The sequence below is a fragment of the Falco peregrinus genome, chromosome 13 (assembly GCF_023634155.1).
Source record: "Falco peregrinus isolate bFalPer1 chromosome 13, bFalPer1.pri, whole genome shotgun sequence".
In the NCBI taxonomy this organism is placed as follows: domain Eukaryota; kingdom Metazoa; phylum Chordata; class Aves; order Falconiformes; family Falconidae; genus Falco; species Falco peregrinus.
This window is the reverse complement of record NC_073733.1, coordinates 12,840,130-12,859,680: the sequence shown is the minus strand read 5'-3', so window position 1 is coordinate 12,859,680 and position 19,551 is coordinate 12,840,130. Positions and strand designations below refer to the sequence as shown.

Sequence of the window (19,551 nt, the reverse complement as noted above, 5' to 3'; positions counted from 1 at the left end):
ACAACAGCATACAAAGCCAGAGGGATAAGAATGGGCAAACAGTGTCAGGCAGTGCCCCTCGGTCCCAACAGGCTCCTATGGTGGCCAGTCCCAAGAGCTTAGGGACAGAGTACAAGGAGCAGGAAAATCACTACAGCCTTCTGCTAAATATGCTGTCCTCCATGAGAACCCCTTGCTTCCAACAGGCACTGAGCTCTGTCAAACCACCTTCATGGGCAGCACATTGACAGGGTGGAGAAGCCAGCAGACCTCAGAACCTGTGCTGAAGAAGTGAGGCACACCACTGGCTGTAGGAACTGTACTGGGCCTGGGAGATCAATGACAGGCTGTGGTGGGCTAACAGGCTGCACCACATGAGTCACGACACAGCACAAAGCATCACGAGGTAATGCCCTGGCTGGGCAGTATGGTTCAGTTCTCCAAAACCAGTGAGTCAGGACAGCACCTGAGAGGTCCATCTCCCAAACCCTGATGCTACTCTGTCCTCCTCCCACCAAAACGGGTCTGAGAAAGCACAGTGCACCTGAGTCCCTGGGATGCCACCCATTGTATGGAAATGCTTATGCTGGCCAGGAGGAAAACCACTGTTTGCCTGTGTAAATCCCTTTCTAATCCTCATCCTCAAGGAAAAAAGCACATTCAAAAAATCTGAGAAAGTTCTGCTTTCACAGAAGGGAAAGGTTTTGTGCCCTCTGCAGAAATCGTCACTCCTGACACTGTTCTCTCCTGGCTCCAGATGAAGAAGGAGGTGGGGACAGTGTACTCTGCTCCACTGACTCTTTCAAGGAAACCTGTTTCATGTTGTCTCTCATGCCCCTTTGCTGTGCTTGCCAGCTTTCTTGTCCTGCCCTGCCAGTTCCTTGATATAGTTCCTTCTCCCTGCTTCATTTTGTTTTTCCTTTCACAGTTTTTTTCAAGCCACCACAAAGTCACGGCCCAGCCCTAATGAGATTTCAAAGGAGCACCAGGATGAGGAAAGCAGCTGGGAGAATCAGGTTACAAAGAAAGAACAATTTCTGTCTCCCCTGTTGGATATTTGAAGGGCAAAGCAAGCTGGACTGCAGTTACAGAAGGGACACCAGGCCAGCTGATTCTCCTTTCCAGGCATACATCCACACTTCAGGCTAAGTGTGGCGGTCATTTGGAAACCAGGACACCAGCCACCAGGCAAGCAGGACCTGCAGAGCTCTGCTGCTCTGGGCTGCTCACTTCCTATGGCACCTGGTGGCTGCAAAAGACTCTCCTCAGAAAGCAGGGGCTGGTATTCCCAGTCTTTTTTACCAGCTCCCAACTGTTTTGTAGAGACCCAGCCCACTGCAGATGCCTCCTTTAAAACTCAACCACCTTACTTTACCCAACTCCCCTTAGATGGCTTTAGGACATCTTTGGGGAATAAGCGAAAAAGATGAAGAGGTTTTCTGCACAGAGGTCTAAGGGACGTATTGGTACAGCTTGTGTATCCCAGAATTATACATGCAAAGAAACCAAATAATTTTGGCTCTTGAGCTTAGTCCAAGGTTCCTGGGAGCTGGACAGCCCATCCTCTGCTGCCCCTTACCAAATCCCAGCACTTGGACCTGCCTTTGACTTTCTGAGGTAGCAGCAACACTGAAGTATTTTCATCTCCCCTCTTGCTGATCCCGTGAGAGAGCACCAGCATCCAAGCAGCCCCCAGCCTCACTGCTGCAGAACTGGACCGAAGCTTGCAGCCAGCTCCACAGGAGGCTGCATGCAGAGCTCACATCCAGCCAGCCGGGAGCAATCCCGCGGAAGGGAGCTTGGCTCCATGCAATGGCTCACTCCTCCCTTGCAGTGCAAACTGGGTGTCGACATCCCCATTCCCAGCGCTCCTTCTATTCCCTACCTGCTCTGCAGAGACCTTCTCTCCCCAAGCCTCCTGTTGAGATCTGCAAATCCCTCTGGCACACTGCTCCAAGCCATGTCACCACTGTGGCTTTTTGTTCTGGCAGGGGAAACCAGGGTCCATCACACCTTCTCACAGGGTGCAGGGTCACGTGAGAAGCTAAGGCTGCAAACTCTGGACAGGTTTGTCAGTCTACCACTGCCAGACCACAAAAGGAAATGGTTGTCTTGAATATTACGGTTCTCTTTGCCTTCAGCTTTTCTTTTCACGGAGCAAATTAAGAGATCAGCCAGTTATCATCTTAACTTCACCCTCCTACCTCCCTGTGGCTGTCGGAACAACCAACTTAACTCCCACAAATCCTTCCCACTTCTCTATCCCATTGCTCCGCTTCCTCTCCATGTCCTCACTACACTACTAAGGTGGCTGTGGGTGTCTGTGGAGGAATGACAGACCAAAGGACACAGGCCTGGTCTGGCAGGTGTAACAGGTACACTGAAAAAGCTGGAGGGAAAGAGAAGCAGATCAGGGGGAAGTGTCAGAAACAAGGCTTACAACATTTGCAAAGCCCCTGCTCTGTCCTTCCCTGTTGCCCAGCCACATGGAGACAAGGTGTTCCCCTACTCACACTCCCAAGTGTTTTAGCTCACACATACCCTGTGCATCTGCCAGCAGGTGAGCCATTACTCCCACCTGCGTTCTCCTGTTGAACAAAGCTGATCAGATGTTAGAGCCATTCCCAGCTAACTGCAGGTCTGTCAAGAACCACAGAAATCCTCACAGAAAAGCCCTCTGGACATGAAGGTGGACAACCAAGGTTTATACCAGGGTCCTCAGCTACCATCAACTCCATGCTACCAGCACACACCAAGCCCAAAGATCCCTGGCCAGACTTATTCCCCGACCCGTAGTGCCCCATGCAGCCAGTATGATTTTTCAGGGGCCTTGAGGAGCTGTTGCATTGGGAATTACTGGGGCCAGTCTCAGCAGCACTGGTGTGAAATGGCTGCAGCATCAGCAAACCCACAGCAGAGTGGGCTGCTGCTGACCCGTGCGAGGCATCATGGCAGACACTGTGATGATCTACCTGCCCACCCACTTGCTGACCCTAACACCTACCTCCTACCAGCGCAAAAGACACCAAGCTTAAGACACAGCTTAAGGTGCGGGGGAGATGCAAGGGCTTGCAGGGAAGAGAAGCAAAGCGCTGGCTCAGCCCAGCCAGCCCCGGTGCCACGGGGAGGCTCAGGCTGGCAGTATCGCTGCTGCTTGCTTGCCATTTGTATCATGGGCAATTAAACCCTTCCTGTGCACGGAGATGGGATGTAATAGTCTGAATATTCAGCCTTTAACATTGAGGCATGAAGAGGTCCTTGAAGCATATTGCTGCTGGTCACCCACAACCACTGAATTCCGAGGAACGGTCCATTTCATAAAACATTTATAGCAAGCAGATTTCACGTCAGCCTTTTAGGGGAGATGGCAGGACTGCTTCACCTGAGGATGATTTCTACTGAGAAAATGAACTTTTGTTGAAAATAAATTTAAACTGTCAAAACCTAAAATGAATTACCTCAACCTCATCATTTCGTTCAGAAACTTTTTTTTTTCTCTAGCAAGCTAACAAAATATTTTGCTTTACACTTATCTATTTGATACACTTCATTTTTACTTTTATTTTCAAATACTCTTTTTCATGCTTTACTTATAGGACAGAATTTATCACCGTATGAAAAGCAAATGAAAAACAAACTGCTGATGCTAAACATAAATGTTTTGATTGCCCCTAAACCCATTTTCCCTCAGAACTGCTTAAGAATTTTGGTTGTTTGTCCCCTCCCCTATGATGCTGGCTTTTTGCCCTAGACCAGAAACCCTGGCCTCTGACCAGCTCTTTGACTTGGCTGTCACGTACCTGAAATACCCAGACCTCTCCTGTGGAGAGATCTAAATCCTTCAGTTCAGATAAATCAGCTCAGCCTTAAAAATAATTCAGCCCATCAAGTGACAAGTGTTGGTACAGCTCAGAGCCTATATCTTTCAAATTTGACACAATAGTGCTTTCCCTTTGACTTGGAAGAATCAATTTAATGAGGTTCAGAGCACAGATCAGTACCCAAATCAAATACATGCTTCCTGGCCTGTCCACACACACTGTCTCTGTACGGAGAAGTGGGGCCATTGGGGAACCACCGAGCAACTCCATTAGCTGACGCGCTTGTGATGGAGACAACTTGCATCTGGACTTTTCTTTGCGAGAGGCAGCTGCACACAGCAGCTCTGAGCCTGACCCCGCATCTCACAGGCACATCCCTACCACCGCGGGATGGGCAAGGGTGCGCTCCCACCGCCCAGTGACTGCAGCCATGTCCATGCCTATGCCTCACGGTAAATGCCCTGCCAGAAGGGAAAGCTCCTACGAACCTGAAAGCTGCTAGCTGACAGGGTTGTCAGTGCAGGGGACATCCCTCCAGCCTGGTCCAGGCCCCAGTAAGGCGAGTCTCCTGGTCACTGGAAAACTGTCGTCATGGTGTATTAAGAAGCAAAAACTCAGTGGCTGACAGACACCTCTGGAAAGGGAGACCAGGCGCAGCTGCTGCAGTCACGAGCTATGTTAGAAAGGTTTTCTATGGGTAAGGGTGAGGAATTACAAGTTACAACACGCTGAGGCTGGGCACAGTAAGCGCACTGGCTACCTGGGCAGCACCTAGTAAGCATCCTTCCCAGGCTGCCTGCAAGGGTCCAGAGCAAAAAAACCCTCTGCATTCAGCCTGGCTGAAGAAATGTAAGTTTTCTGCAAAGGCTGGCACAAATTGAATGTGGGATTGAGCCATTCCTGCCAGCAGAAGGCCAGAAATCAGATCCCTGAAGGAATTTACAAGAGCCACTTACTGCATTATGAATGTTGATTTATGCCACGCTGCCGGAGGGCCGGAGGCCGCCCAGGCTGTGGGCTGCATGGAGACACCTGTGTGCCAGGACTGATGCTGCAGTTTAAGAAACCTGACGGAGTACAGCCGCATTCCTCATTCAGCGCTGGACTTTGAGCACAGATGTTAATTAACTTTAGGGCTTTGCTCTCCAGAAATGCCTCTGAAGAAAAGCACTTTTCCCCTAGGAGGCTGCTGTCCAGACTTTTACATTTTGTTTAGCTCCAAAATTTAGAGGCAAACCCCCAGCTTTTTGTTCATCTTCCCTTATAATGGACTCCTTGTGTTTTCTGCACAATAAACAGCCTATAAATAAAATACCAACATCGATGTCACACAGAAAATATCTGGAGGGGATTAGTATATGTTCTGGATAATAAAAGGAGCTGGTTGAATTATTCATAGTGAATAAATCAGCTCTTTTCCAGTTTGGGAGCGGATCCTGAAACTTGCAGAAGCTCTCGGGCTATTTGTTCAGGATGGGAGTAACTCATGTTATTTCATTAGACCTTCTGCTGTGGTTTGTGATTTGTCCCACAAGTTACATGTGATCGGTAATATTCCTCAGTGGCTTTTGGATTTTTATTTTTCTTAAGCCAATGACAAACAATGGCTACAGGACAGCCACTGCCCTTCTCCGTGTACCTGACCTCACTGCATGCAGCTACATGAGGAACAGTCCCTCTCCTAGCACTCGGGCACACAGGAATGAGCTCAGGTGACCGTTCCTGAACATCAAGGAATCACGAGATGTGAGCACTCTCCAAGCAAATGAGTATTTGTGAAGACATTATAAATGCACCAGCAGCTCCAGCCATCACTCAGGCATGGAAACTAATGGCCAGGAAAAGCACTGGGGCCCTTAGTGAGCAAAACTCATTTCTCAAAATTTAAATTTCTACAATATACATCTTTATCAGGGACCAAAACCCGACCTAGCTCATTACATGAGTGTGTATCCTGTGCAACTTCACTAATTGATGCTGATGCCTGACTATGGTGGCACACTGGGCAGGCCAAGAGCAGCACACAGTCCTTGGCAGAGCATTGTGGTGTGCTTCAGGCACTGCAATCCACCCTAGAAGTGGGTGCATCTGGGTTATTGCCTCCAAGACAGATGATTTGTGAAGCATTTTCAAGTCCTTTCAGTTGAAAAGTGCTGTGCAACCACTGGAGTCTATTATTAGCAGGAAAGAAGGTGGGGAGTTAACAAATTTCTTTTACCTATAGGCTTATCTTGTGCTCCAGAGCAACATATTCAAGCATTCTAAAAAGTGTGCCATTTTCATTTCATTTCCTTCCTACTTATTCCAAAGCAGCCAAAGCTAAGTATAATCAAGACTTAAGTGTTCCTCAGAGCCAGACAATTATTACTGGTCTCGGTTTCCCCATCTATTAAGAAGAAACTACCATATTAACCCAAGCCTTGCAGCAGGACACCAGGGCTGTAACCCAAGGCTTCCCGCTGTGGCTCCCACGCTAACTGCCTTCCAACAAAGCACTGCCGCCGTTCCTTGGGATACGGCTCCGCTTCTGTGCGGAGATGCCTCAAACCACCTAAGGGCTCTCCATAAGGGTGGCTTAGTCCCATAGGGCTTTTGTAGAGCCTAGCTCCACTCTTGGGGATCTTTGCTCCTGCTGCTGGGATAGCTCAGCTGTTCACAAGCAGCTGCCAGCTTGCTGCCCACTGATAATGTGGCATTGATGGGGATTTTACTCAAAGAGCTGCGATTCAGCAGCTCAGCCACCCACGGCTCTGAGTGGGGAGGAAGCAATCTTTGCAAGAGGGTTGTGCGGACATCCACTGCCTCCCTGCCCTGCTAAGCCATCCCTGCACGACAAGCACCCAGGAACAAAGACAAAGTGCCCCAGGTCCCCAAGCTGGCTTTGTCACAGCAGCCCCATTCCTCATCGCTACCCCTTGTCAGCTTTAGCTTTGAAAGCCAAACCTCCCTCCCTGGCTCCTCAGGATTTACATGAACACAGTCAGTGGGGAGTTCTCTTCATTCATGCTGGGCTTATACTTCTAAATTATAAAGTGTGTCAAATGAGGATTTAATTTATATTTAACAAGACAACATTTGTAAATTAATTATTCATCAGCAAATAACGAATAAACATTTCCCCCCTCCCTCCCTCCGTCCCCCTTTCTCACAGTGTTTTCACAAATGCACCATACATGCAAGTCTATTAAATCTATTCTGCAGTACTGCAGACGTGGGAAAATATGTTCTTCATCCTCAATTTCGTTAGTGTGTTGCATGGTAACTAATGCAGCCAGGCACAGCATTATGAATTTAATAGTGTGCAGCATCTCCCTCCTAAAGAGGGAAGGGAGGAATATTCAACATGTGTATTTGGACATATCACCCTCTTTAGGTTCCAGTCCTCTGCTCACAGGCAGAGAGATAAGAAAATAATTTGCTGTAATAATGGAAGCAAGAGCTTAGCCCTACCCCTTTGGAAATCACAGGCACTTCAGAGGCAGCAGAATCTGGTCCCCAGTGAATGGAGGAGGCCAATTTTGCTCTTTCCATCTTTATTATCATTAAGTAACGAGATTGAGGTGGTGATTGAGGCAGAATCCCAGAAGAGCTGTCATCAAGTTTTGCTACAGAATTTGGCACACAAATATATCTCCTCTCACATACCAAAGAGTGGAGCCTCCAGCATCTAAACTAGCCCCGACTGCATTGCCTCTGATCCCAGACACCTGAGACCGGTAACCAAGGCAGGTCCTTGGATGCGTGGCATGTCTCCATTCACTTTGGCCAGAAGGCTACCAAGTGTTTGGGTTAAGTTCTCAGTGTTCAACTCCTCAAGCCTCCCACTTGGTTTTGCACAAGAAAGGAAGAAAAGGATATTCAGCTCTGAGCTATGGGAGGACTCTGAGAAGCTCTGGGCAAGACTTGCTCCATCCCCAAGCTCAGAACAGAAGCACTTTTTCCACTCCCACCCATGCTGGCTCTCATGGACACTTCACGGACATCTTCAGGACTGAAAGACACTCAACCCCAATAGCTGGCAACCACATCGATTCTACAGCATCATTTCCTGAGAGTTAAGCATCCCTAAAGGAAGGTGATCCAGAACTCTAGGTGCCCTTGACACCAGTTAAAGCTATAATCTATAGCAATAAAGCCATTAGAAAATAAAACCAGGAGCAAATCCCTCCAGCAAACAACCAGTCAGTGAAAAATTTGAACCCAAAGTCTCCTTCCATCAGTCCCTGGTGCTATAGCCCTCCCTGGCACCTCTTCCTGCAAACATGCTCGGAGAACCAAGGTGGGTCTTTGCACCAGGCTCAGCTTAGTGATAAGCCAAGGACACCTAACCACTGTCTGCATTAATGGGAATCTAATTGGGCATCCAGACCTGCGACACAGCTTGGAAAGCTGCAGCGCTGTAGGTGATAACTCATTTGGCTTGAGGTGCTACTGGCTGGCACCCAGCGGCAGCAGGCAGCCCTGGAAGGGCTCATGGCTGAGAACATCCTTTCCTTGATGATGTGAACGCAGCTTCCCACCACCTGAGAAGCACCAATTGCCCCAATCCCACCCAAAGATGACAGTTTCATGGAGATGGGGAGGAAATCCCAGTCCATACAGCAACTGGAGCAAACAGCTTTGGGACCTGATGGTCCCACTTTCCTGCACACTTTTCCCTCTCAGCCCATCCCCTTTAAACCAAGCCCCATGCCACTTCCTACCATTTAACCATCTCCTAGCTTTATTTCTAGTTACTGCCACACTTGGCTGGAAGAGCACAAAGGGTCTTTTCCCCAGGGAGGAGAGAATGTAGAATTTGCTCAACTACCTAAATGGGAAACAAGACTGCCCTTCTGGTCTACAAAAGATACCAGGAAATCACTTAACATTTCTTCCCCCTCCAAACTTGCCTGCCTTCTGCTGGCTCCTGAATGTTAATGTTATTTATGACAAGTGATTGATGAGGGGGATGCAGAATTCACACCCAGCACAGGACATTTTCAAATCACCTATTCATTTTTAAGGACTGAAATCAGTTTTGTATCCTGACATGATTTATCATTTGGAGGTTGAGCAGCGGCTACGCAGGGCCAGCTTCCAAGCCCTGACAGAGCATCACCAGGCTGAAGGCAGTGGTGAGTGGTTAACCCTTTGTGGTGTGTGCAGAAGACCCTAAGAGACCAAACTACATTGCTTAAGCTGGAGCTGTCTATTCCACCGGCATGTCAGGCCATCCTATAGCCTTCAGCTTCAGATGTACAGACCGTGCTGGTCCAAGCTGATAGCCACAGTAATGCTGCTGTATTTCTTAAAAGCGGAACTAGGGTTTTTTTTATCTTCTACATAGCATGGCTATGTGAAAGAGAAATATTTATGTAAAATGCTGTCACTACAATGCACCTAAAGAGATGGGACATTTCCCCTTCAGTGGGCCTTCCAGCCTACATGAGCCTCTGTAGCTGTGGCAGACAGAAGTCCCACCACAGGCTCAAGAGATCTAGCTCGGAGTCATATTCTGGTTCCCTTCCCTCTGAAATGTGCATTTTCTCAGGTTACATAAGGGAAAGGGAAAGATCAGGCAGGAGGGATGGGCCTGATAGCTGGGACAAGGCAGAGCTTCTCAGGTTGGGAGAAGCTAGATAAAAGAGGACAAAGTGGGAATGACATGTCCCCAGCAAAGACAACCTATATCATACATTTGATGCCAGCCTGTCAGTGGCTGGCATGACCCACAGAATGCCTTAATTCATTGTATCAGCATGGAAAAGCAAACAAACACAAAGCAAGTGGGTGAAGCAGCCAGGTCTAGAGGTGACACTGGCAGCTTTGTCACAGCCCTTTTCTCTTGCTTCAGGAGACACTGTAGCACGATGGAGCCTCCCTTGTGAGCAGGGGGAAGTATTCAGAGTACAGATGGCAGAAAGCTGCCATCCAATGCTACGAGACCTGGATCTAGCTGTCCTCAGTACCTTTAATCAGCCCAGGATCTTGGGGAGAAAGGTTTTGAAGTTCAAGGTCATCACAGAGTCAAGCTTAGGAAGATCCCCAAGGGGATGGGGGAAGAAGAGATGTCCATAGAGAGTCTACCTGGGGAGTCATACGGAGGTGTCTTCAGATCGCTGGTCAGGACTCAGCAGGGATCCCTGGACTTGTAGCATCTGGGCACTTTAGAGAGACAGTGCACCCAGTTGTGACTGATGCCACAAAATCCCTCAACTGTCTCTACAACGAGTGGTTTCCTTCCCTACCTGAGCAGCTCCTCGCCATGCCATTCCCACAAACAACAATACCTTCTCAGGTGGCAAGGCGGCAGGCGGGTAGATCAGCCCTGTGGCAGCAGCTTCCCCAGCAGAGCCCTGCAGATGTAGGCGATTCCAAGTGCCAGTCTTGCCTTCTCACTCCTGGCTTGCATTAAGTGGGCTGGGACCCCCTGAGATCCTGTGCAGTTGTGGAGCCCCCCTATATGAAGCATAAAAACTTCTGCTGACCCTCAGAAAGAGCTAAACACATGGGTTGAGCTGCTCTAGGAACGGTCAGGGCTGTCTTCAGCAGCACCCTCCCATATGATTCTAGTAAGGGTTGAGTCCACACAACAGTTTTCCCCCTCAGTGGGGATGGCTGTTGTCACTGCCTTGCATCCTGTTTTCACAAAAATACTGGAGATGCTGAACACGCCTGAAGCTGCTATACCGGCAGCCATACATGGCTGGTATTAGCCCAGTGGATATAAAATACTGAAAGACTGGGATGGACGTACTTACTTTCTCACACACCCATCACCATGGCATAAGCTGTGTTTCTTAGGAAACCAGACTAGCAGCAGTGCCTGGTATCTCTGTTTAGGAGACGAGATGAACTCTGGATGCAAGACTGGATTTTATAAGCCACTCTCTATGGCTACCACCTGCATGGCAATGCAGTGCTCCTGTGACAGGGAGGAGAGCAGAGCTTCCAGTAGGGTGGAAAGGAGTAAAGTACATGGATGAGAGGAAAAGAGAAGGAAATTAGGACACGCAGTGTGGTTTTCTTGGCGTATCCTTGGGCACTGCAAAGCAGATGGGACAACCACCTATAACACAACTCTTATGCTCTACATCCAGGAACAGCAGTAGCTGGGGAAGTGAGTACATCCAGCCCCTGCACCCTTCCCCCACACTGCTGCTTTTGTGTGGCTTCATGTCCACACACCCACACAGCTTGCAGTATCTGCTGGAAGCCAGGGATGACATCCACATGGCTTTGTCTGTGGTCCTCCTGGAGACCAGGCCCACAGAAAGAATGAAAGGAAATTTTTTGGCCTTGAGGATGTCCCCGATGGGCCTCCTGATGGTGCCCTCACCGTGCATGCCAGCACCCAGCCAGCTGCCCATCTGGTAGCTCACGAGCAGGCACTGCTTGGCGGCACATGCTTGGTGGTGGCCAGGCAGAAGAGATGCTTCAAAATGGTGGTTTTGTTGGGGTTTTTTTGGAGTGGAAGTGGTGCTACAACTACAATGACATTCCTCCATCCCCAGAGGGGTTTGTTCAGTGGAAATTTTCTACCTGGGAAACTAAAAATAATGTGCCTGTCCCAAGAACTTTATTTTTTTGTTTTTGTTTAAGGGGGCTGGGTTTTTTCCTGCTCTGTTTTGCATAGAGATAGACAAAAAAAGCCAAGTTGTCCTGGCTGTACCTCTCCTTTGTCCCCTCTACCCCACTGCCCAGTGGACCAAAGAAATGATTCAAAACCTGATGGCAGTCAGGTTTGTTTCTTACTAGAAAAGGGGAAAAAATGACTTCACATGGAAAACAGTAATGGAAGTTTCCCATGAAAAATATATAATCAACAGCTGCTCTCCAGTGCATGTCCTGTAGGGTCTTCAGACCAAAGAGCATCTCTGTTGAGTTTTTCCACAGCTCCTGGTACAGTGGGGGACCCGATGAGCAGAAACCATCACAGTCACGGTGGCATCAATCTAAGGTGCTACACACTGAAGAAGAGCTGTCGGACCCGAGACACGCTGGCTGCCCCTCCCCAGCACCACAGTCCAGGGCTAGGCACCTAAGTTTCACACCATCAGACCACAGCCATGGAAACCACCTCTAGGTACCTATTTCAGTCCTCCTGGGAAGCGTGCTGCTCCCCCTCCCAGCCACCACCACACTGGTTCAACCAGGGTGGTGCAGTTTGCTCCAAGCATCCTGGCACCTGCACGCTTCCCAGGCAGGAGAGGGCAAAGCCACCAGGCAGAGGTGTCTGTCCACACATTGCCAGTGAGACCAAAGAGCAGCAGTACCCTTCCACTTGAGCTTGCAAGCATGGTAGGTTGCTGAGCTCACCAAGGGCACCTGAGGACCTTGCTCCTGACCAGGTATGGCTGTCAAGCCTTTCTAGCGCAGGTCAGAGCACCTCTTCCCAAGGGAAGAGAAACAAATCCACCTCTTCTCATGACAACACAACCTTCACATCGTGTCTAGCCAGCATGACACAACCTCCCAGCAGTGCTGGGCCAGCTACCTCCCGTGAGCTCAGCTGAGGTGATACCGCAACCCTGCGCGACACCACTCACCATTTGGATGACAGACACTGGCCCAATGCTGTTCACGTAGATATCCACATCGATAAACGTGGGCTTGACTGTAAAGAAAATAAAATAGGGACGGGTAAGCTTGGGCTAGGATTATTTGTAAAGGGCTGAGGACCAGGGGAGCACCTGGGATCAGCAAGGCTCAGTCTCACTAAAAATCCCAACTACAGCAGCCACAGAAGCATGGAACACACACAACACAGCCAGGCCAGGCATTACCTGTGGCCACAGGGAGCTTCAAGGGACACTTACTGCCAATGTCTGGCCTCAGCTTGTTATCATAGTTCTTCAGCAGTGAGTTGAGGATCTGCGTGGCATCAGTCTCCTGTGCCTTGGGGGTAAGGACCCAGGTTTTATTGATGCTGAGGTAATCATAATCATATTCTTCTGTGCTCTCACACCTGGAGCAGAGAGAGAGAGACATCACTGTGGCAGCTCTCTGGTGCTCTGTGCAAGTAGGGGCACAGCTGGGTTTCAGAGACACTAAAGGAGGAGGATGCAGCACTGCTAAAAGGCAGAACATAAGGAGCTCAGGGATCTCCTCTCAGCCATGCTACTAAGAAGACACAAGTCACCTGGTGCCTTTGCTCACTTCAGTGTCCCCAGATGTGCAGGGGCCTTGCCACCAGTAGTCAGGACTAGCTGGCATGGGGCGCTCCATATCCTCCCCAGCTCCCTTTGGAGACACACTGCTCATCCCAGAAGAGTGGGAGCCAGTCCTGTCCTCCCCCTGCAGCTTTCTTGCCCATCCCACTCCTGTACCCCCATTCCTGCTCCTGGAGTTGCCTGTCAACCTCAGATACTTCGGCTGCTCTGCCCGCCACTTGCACCTGAAGCAGGCTTCCTCTGAGGAAGAAGACAGTGACCAAATCAACATTTTTGGGGAGTGAGGCATTTACAATAAAAGCACTTCAGAAAAAAGAGGTCCTAAAATTACCAAGCAGGCAGCATGCACATCTGGCTTGCCAGGAATCCAACCATCTGCCTTACACGGATCCTCGGAAATTAAAGCCTTGTGCAAACTCCTCTGCCTTCAGGCAAAGACTGCCACAACTCATTCCCTGTACTCACCAGCCCTTCCTCCTCAGCCTTTAGCACAAGCTCCCATTTAAAGATGCTCCGTCCTCCCGATCTTCCAGTTCCAAGCCAGGCAGGGAAAACTTGTATGCACCTTTGGACACGATCCACTTAGCAACAGCTTCTCCCACTGCCTTTTAAATCTGCCCTCCCTAAGCCTTTTGCACCCCTCCCTTTTTCTAAAGGAGTTTTCCTAAACCCTCTAATTAAATTAGGTTCACATGGTCACCCGGGAGATTCTAACCACCTGCCGCTGCTCTGGGCAGCTCATTCACAAGATTGTCCCTGGAATGACACAGCCATATGTGGGAGAGGATGCCGAGCGATCCCACACCCTGCACACCCCCCCTTGATGCCTGCCATGTCAGCGTGTCACCTGCTCCAGCGCCAGAAAGGGTCTCGCAGCAGGAGCTGCCACTGTGTTGACACTTCCCAGCTGGAGCCTCGCAGCTCCAAGGTGCAATCAGGCACCTCCGATACACATCTCCCTTCAGTGCTTAGGGAGGCAGAGCCTGGCAAAGGTGCTTAACGAGGAAAAAAGCATTAAATTGACATGTTGCAGTCAATTTATCAGATGCTCCTCTTTTAAAACCCCAGATAAAACTTGCTTTCACAATCACTTTAAAACTCTTTGCATCTCCCCAGATTTGAGGCACCAGGATGTGTCCCCCGACAAGGGCTGGGCTGCGTGCAGCTGGCTGCCTGCCATCGCACATTAGGTATTGGTACATCAGCTTGTTTCCTGTCTGATTGCGCTGCACTTCCTAACGATGCTTCAGGAGTCTAAAGCAACACTGTCAGGATGTGCTTCCCTATCTGAGCAGCGGCAGAAAGGGCTCGCCTGCCTGTTGTGCCTTCGAAACGCAGCTGAGCAGACAGCTCCACAGCATCCAGCAGCTGCAGGAGGCACAGGGGACCACCACTGTGCCCACCCAAAAGGTGCCGAGAGCCGAAATCCGAGGCCGGCCCCTCTCCTGGGCACAAAGGACACCTGTCTCTGCCCGCAGCCCAACTGAGGGCACAGGAAAGCAATCCTAACTGCTTTCCCTTGCTGCCAGTGTTTTGGGTGGTGCAGGCTGCCTCTAGCAGGGTTGCAACAGCTGTACTGAAACCTTATCTCGGTGTTCCCTTGACCCGACTTGAGTCAGCCCTGCCTGCACTGAACTCTGCGTGTCCCACTGCCCTGCTAAAATCCAGTTCCTGCAAGCCATAAGGCCACAGTAGAGTCTGAAACATTCCTCCAGGGCTGAACAAAACCAGGCTGGTTACTCTGACCTCAGCCTTCTGGCCTCCCCCCCTTTAGTGTTGCTGGTTAACACCCTCAGGCTTGGGATGGCATTTCCAGGGAGTCACATCCCTATTACAGATGCAGTGACACTACCAAAAATATGCATTTTTTTAATGCAGCTAATCCTGGACTACTAAACCATACTAAGCCATCTTAGCATAGGCAAGCCAGTTTTTGGTGGAGAAAATACAGTTTTGCAGGGTGTCTGTGCACACACCCTTGCTGGTCAGGAGCGTAACTCTCATGCCACCGTATGCAAGCCCCTGCCTCCTCACCGGTCTCGCTTCCCAGTGGGCCCACTTCAAGAAGGGAAGAGTCCATGAGCTATTGCAGAGGAGAGGAATTAAGGTGACACGTGCATGTGCCCCCACAGCTGCTAATGGAAATGTCACACTGCAAATCTGCAGTGATCCTCAACGTGCTGCAAACACTTGCTGGCCTGGTGGCTGTGTCTCCTGGTGCAAAGTGACTTGCTCGGTAAGAGGGGACAGCCAGTTCTCATATGTCTCCGTGCAGCCAGGAGGAAAGGCAGAGCCACATTTTGTCACCTCTGCCTGTTGAAATATCAAAACATCCACCTCACAGCGCTCCAGCACTCGGCCATGGGGTTGGGATGCAGCCACGAGTGTGGGCAGGGAGTGTGGGCAGGGGGGACGACAGCAGGGCAGAGCTGGGGACAGTGCGAGGAAACGCCTGGTCTGACAGATGTGGTCGGGGCCATGGCAGCTCCCGCTGGTGCCCAAAGCAGGAGGGCTGCACAGCAGGGAGGTGTCCTTTCAGATGCGTTCACATGTATGAATGGGGTTGGACAACCCTCCTTGGGCAATCCTTGGCATTACACAGGACAGTACTCTGCCTTGGCTCCCTAATTCTGTTTTACTCAAGCAGACACCTGTTTTGCTGAGGTTTCCAAGCACACTGGTCATCAGTAAATGCCACCTGAAGAGCTGGTGGCTGGCTCCCTCCCCCAGTGCCCAAGCTGTCTGACAAGGTTTCCCTTAGCAGGAGGAGGGAAAGAACATGTGCCAAGAGCCTTCAAAGACACTTCTGCTCCTTGCCTGGTAGGACAGCCAATGGTGCTTGACCATGATGCAGGCCTGCTACTATTTGCAAACTAGTCTGTAATGAAGTCTGAGACCAGTAGAATTTTGTACTGAGACCTGCACCCACCGGGGAGGTGACACACACCCTCTCAGCTATCCCTAGCCCTGAAGCAGGAACATCCTGGAGCAAGTGCAGATACCAGGGCTGTGGTTGTCCAGCCCCTCTGCAAACATAGCTCAAAGCCTCCCCTACTCTGGAGGACCAGACAGCAACAAAATGCAAGAACATTTCCCTTGGTTGAAAAGCGCTGTGGTCAATCCAAATTACCACGTGCTAATGTGTCCTTCTAGCCACCCATCCCAACGCCTCCAAGGGCTGTAGGCACAAGGACGTTCAGGCACATTTCTCGGAATTAGAAGCATGCAGAGGATTTAAGGACAGGGAGCTCACTGAACTGTACCCTACCTGTTTCACATGTCTTTGTACCTCTCACAGCATGCTCCATGAAGCCCCAATGGTCAAGTCTGCACAGCTTCAACAATTTGCCAAGCCCAGCTTTCTGGTGATGTGGTGCTGTGCAGGGGTCCTGCCTTCAGGGCTCAGAGTTGGGTGCCTTGGTCCCGATTGAGGCAGTGCCCCGGGAAACGCTGCTGAATTAGGCTCTGTGGTGGGGGGACCATCAGGGGAGTGCTGAGTCACCTGGCACAAAGCCTCCAGCGCCAGGGGATGGGTCTTGCAGCTTGTGCTGGGAGAAGAGCTCACACACACGCGAAGCACCTGAACTGGGCTCCTCACTCCAGCATCCAGCACCCACCATCAAGTGTGGGGCAGGCAAGATTCACCCCCCCGCCTCCCGCCCCCCCAGCAAGCTGCAGCCAGGAAAAACGCAGCGACTGCAGAGTATGAACCTGATACAACTTGCTCCCTTTCTCCGACAGGCTTCCTCTCCTGCTCCATCATCCCCCCAGCATGCATAGACACTGCTCCTGGCAAAGTGGGGCTCAGGGAAGCGGCAGACATGAGGGAGTGGGCAGAAGGGAAGCCGGGCCAGCTACTGGGTGAATCTTCCTGCTCAAGGGCATGCGAAAACATGACTTAACTGCTTTCTCCATGTGATCTAGCAGCTTACGACTCACCCTCTCAAAATGCAGTGCTGGTGGCAGTGCGCTGCAGGGACAGTAGGGCACAGGAACCTGGATCCCCACGGACCCCCCTCTCGTCCACGCTGGTGAGAGGCCGGGTGTCAGGGCACCAGCCACGGGGCAGCTCTCACTGCCTCGACCCTGGGAAGCCCAAGACCTGGAGGACTGTGTCAGGGATGGACTTTCTGCCCACACCCGATGTCGGGAAGCCTTGGCAGAGCAGACCATTAGTAGTAGGATTCATGCTCCCTGTCCCTGACTGCATTTGTAATGGGATTTGATCGGCTTTAAGGTGGCTTATTCTGCCAATTAGCTTCAGCCAGTAAAATCCCTCTTCCCCCGAGCCCTGGGGGCAACAATCTGCTGACAACATGTTCTGTCCCAATCTAGCTATTAAACTCACCGGCAGGGCTAGGAATTGTAAAAAAAAAAAAAAAAAAGAAAAAAAAAAGGAAAAAAACCAAGAAAAAAACCAAGAAAAAAAACCAAGAAAAAAAAAGAAACTTGAAAACCCCGTGTGGGGGGCCTTTCATCACTGTCTACAGAAAAGCACTAAAAACCACTAGCCCCGGGAGAGAACCGTGATCTGCCAGCCCCCCACGCCTCTGCTCGCCTTCTCACCCAGCGCTCTGCTGGCATCGGGCTGCCATCGGGCTGGGACCAGGGGCCAACCTGTAGAGCAAGGCAGGAGCCTGCGCTGCCCTTCGCCTGCCAGGCTGCCAGCCCTGCAGGGGCTTTCGGGGGGCCAGGAGATGGAGTGTCGGGAAGGGGATGCAAGCTCCATCCCAACCAGCCCGACTCCGTGTGGAAATACCCTGGTGATGGATGGAGCCCCCAGGAGGTGACGAGCTCTGATCCTGCTCTGGGCACCCCCAGAAGGGGGCTCAGCCCCCGGCAGGATTTAGTCAGCGATGTGATGACAGGGGGGAAAATTGGATGTGCTCTGGTTCCTGGCGTGCGAAGCGGGGACCCGGGTGCAAGGGACCTGCAGATGCCAGGTGCGGCCGCGACCAGACCTGATCCTGCCTCGGGGCCGGCTGAAAGGGACCGCTGGGGGCACAGAGGCGCCCCAACCCCCGCTGAAGCCGGGGGTGGGGGCCGTGGGGGGGAGCGGGGACCGATGCTGCGACTCCAGCCCCCTCCCCTCCCATTGCCCCGACGGGTAAACTGAGGCGGGGAGGGGGCGTCCCGGCCGGCGGGGGGTCTCACCTGGCGCGCAGGACCGGCCCGAGGGCCAGGCAGAGCAGCAGCACCGTCCCGGGCATCGCGGCGAGGCGAGGGCCGGCCCCGGGCCGGGGGGCAGCGGCGGCGGTGCGCCCGCCCCGGCGGGGCTCAGCTCGGGGCCGGGGCGGGGGCGGCGGCGGGGCCCCCCCGCTGCCCGCTGCACCGCGCTCCAGCCCCGCCGCCGCCCGCCCGGCTCCGCGCTCCGCGCCCCGCTCCGCGCCGCCGGGGAGGAAGCGGAAAGTTGGGCATCTCTTCTCCGACTCGGCGGCGGGGAGGGGCTCGGCGCAGGGTCCTACCGCCCCGCGCAGGGGCTGGCTCCCCCCGCACCCCCCCAGGGCTGAGCGCCAGCGCGGGGGGGCGCACGGCAGAGTCAAGCCCGCGCATCTGCCTGCTGCGGGGAGCGAGCACCGTCAGCTGGTGCAAGGCGCTCTCGCTCCCCCTTTGCGTAACGAGGCGCTTCGTTTCTCTTAATAGTAGCTTTTCTTACAATGCACAACACTTGGGAATTTTTTTTTTTCCTTAAAAAAAAAAAAAAACCAGTGGGTAATTATTGTTAAAATATGCAAGGCGTCAGTCCCCGCTGGGCAGAGCTGCCAGGGAGAGGCAGCCGGGAGAGCCCTTTCCCACCTGTTGGGGCTCTGTCCCGCCGAAAAAAGCGGGGAGGGTGCGTGGGGTCTGCCAGGGATCGCGGGGGGCTGCGGGTTGTCATCCCGTTGCTCCCTGCTCTCACGGTTTGCCGAGCTGCACCTGGGCGTTTCTTTTCCCGGCTGGCATCCGACTTGTAAACAGGAATAAGGGGCTGCTTCTGGGTGAGATCTGGGTGAGATTTGCTCGGAAGCAACTTTGTAAGAGCTACACGAGGTACCAATAATTGTCGTTCATCACCTGGTTACAGCCGTGAGTGGCAGGAGCTGGTCCCCAGAGGGGCCTGGGCCTGCATCTCCCAGAGGGTCTGGTAACACTGATGACAAATGGGGATTTGGTGCCACCCCTCTGAACTGGAGTGGGACCATCCCTGGTACTGCAGTGGGGCCGACGACCACTGCCTTCCTCCCTCCTGGCCCTGTCACAGCCTTCCCCACACGAACATGGGCAAATCACCTCTCTGCTCTCCATCTAGAGCACGCTGGTAACCACTGTCTCCTTTGCTCAGCTCGGCAGGACAGGGAGATACCTGTTCCCTAGCACGTTCGGTGCCTAATAGCCAGGACTGCTCTCAAGGGGCACTAGGAGTGCTACAGGAGTCCACGCAGTAAATAACAGCAGCACACTTGGATGATTTTTCAAGGCTCTTCCTACGCAGGCTCTCCCTTGCTGATTCTTGCAATGATCACCTTAAGCCCTCAAGCATGAGATCTGAGCAGCTTCAAAGCCGTAGGAGCCGGCTCCAGGCATCGCAGCTACAAGATGGCATTTCCCTGTAACCA

At 51.9% G+C, this 19,551-nt stretch overlaps 1 protein-coding gene across 1 annotated transcript in view; it reads right to left on the bottom strand.

Moving 5' to 3' along the window:
• LOC101918866 (gamma-aminobutyric acid receptor subunit gamma-4) overlaps positions 1-18,480 on the bottom strand; it is a 36,841-nt gene extending 18,361 nt beyond the window's left edge. The window contains exons 1-3 of the mRNA XM_055818313.1: positions 18,110-18,480; positions 12,602-12,750; positions 12,332-12,399 (exon numbers count right to left, since the gene is read on the bottom strand). Coding sequence (XP_055674288.1) covers positions 12,332-12,399; positions 12,602-12,750; positions 18,110-18,165 — 273 coding nt within the window. The 5' untranslated portion in view covers positions 18,166-18,480. The remainder of the gene's footprint in view (positions 1-12,331; positions 12,400-12,601; positions 12,751-18,109) is intronic.
• Between the last annotated feature and the right edge of the window lie 1,071 nt (positions 18,481-19,551).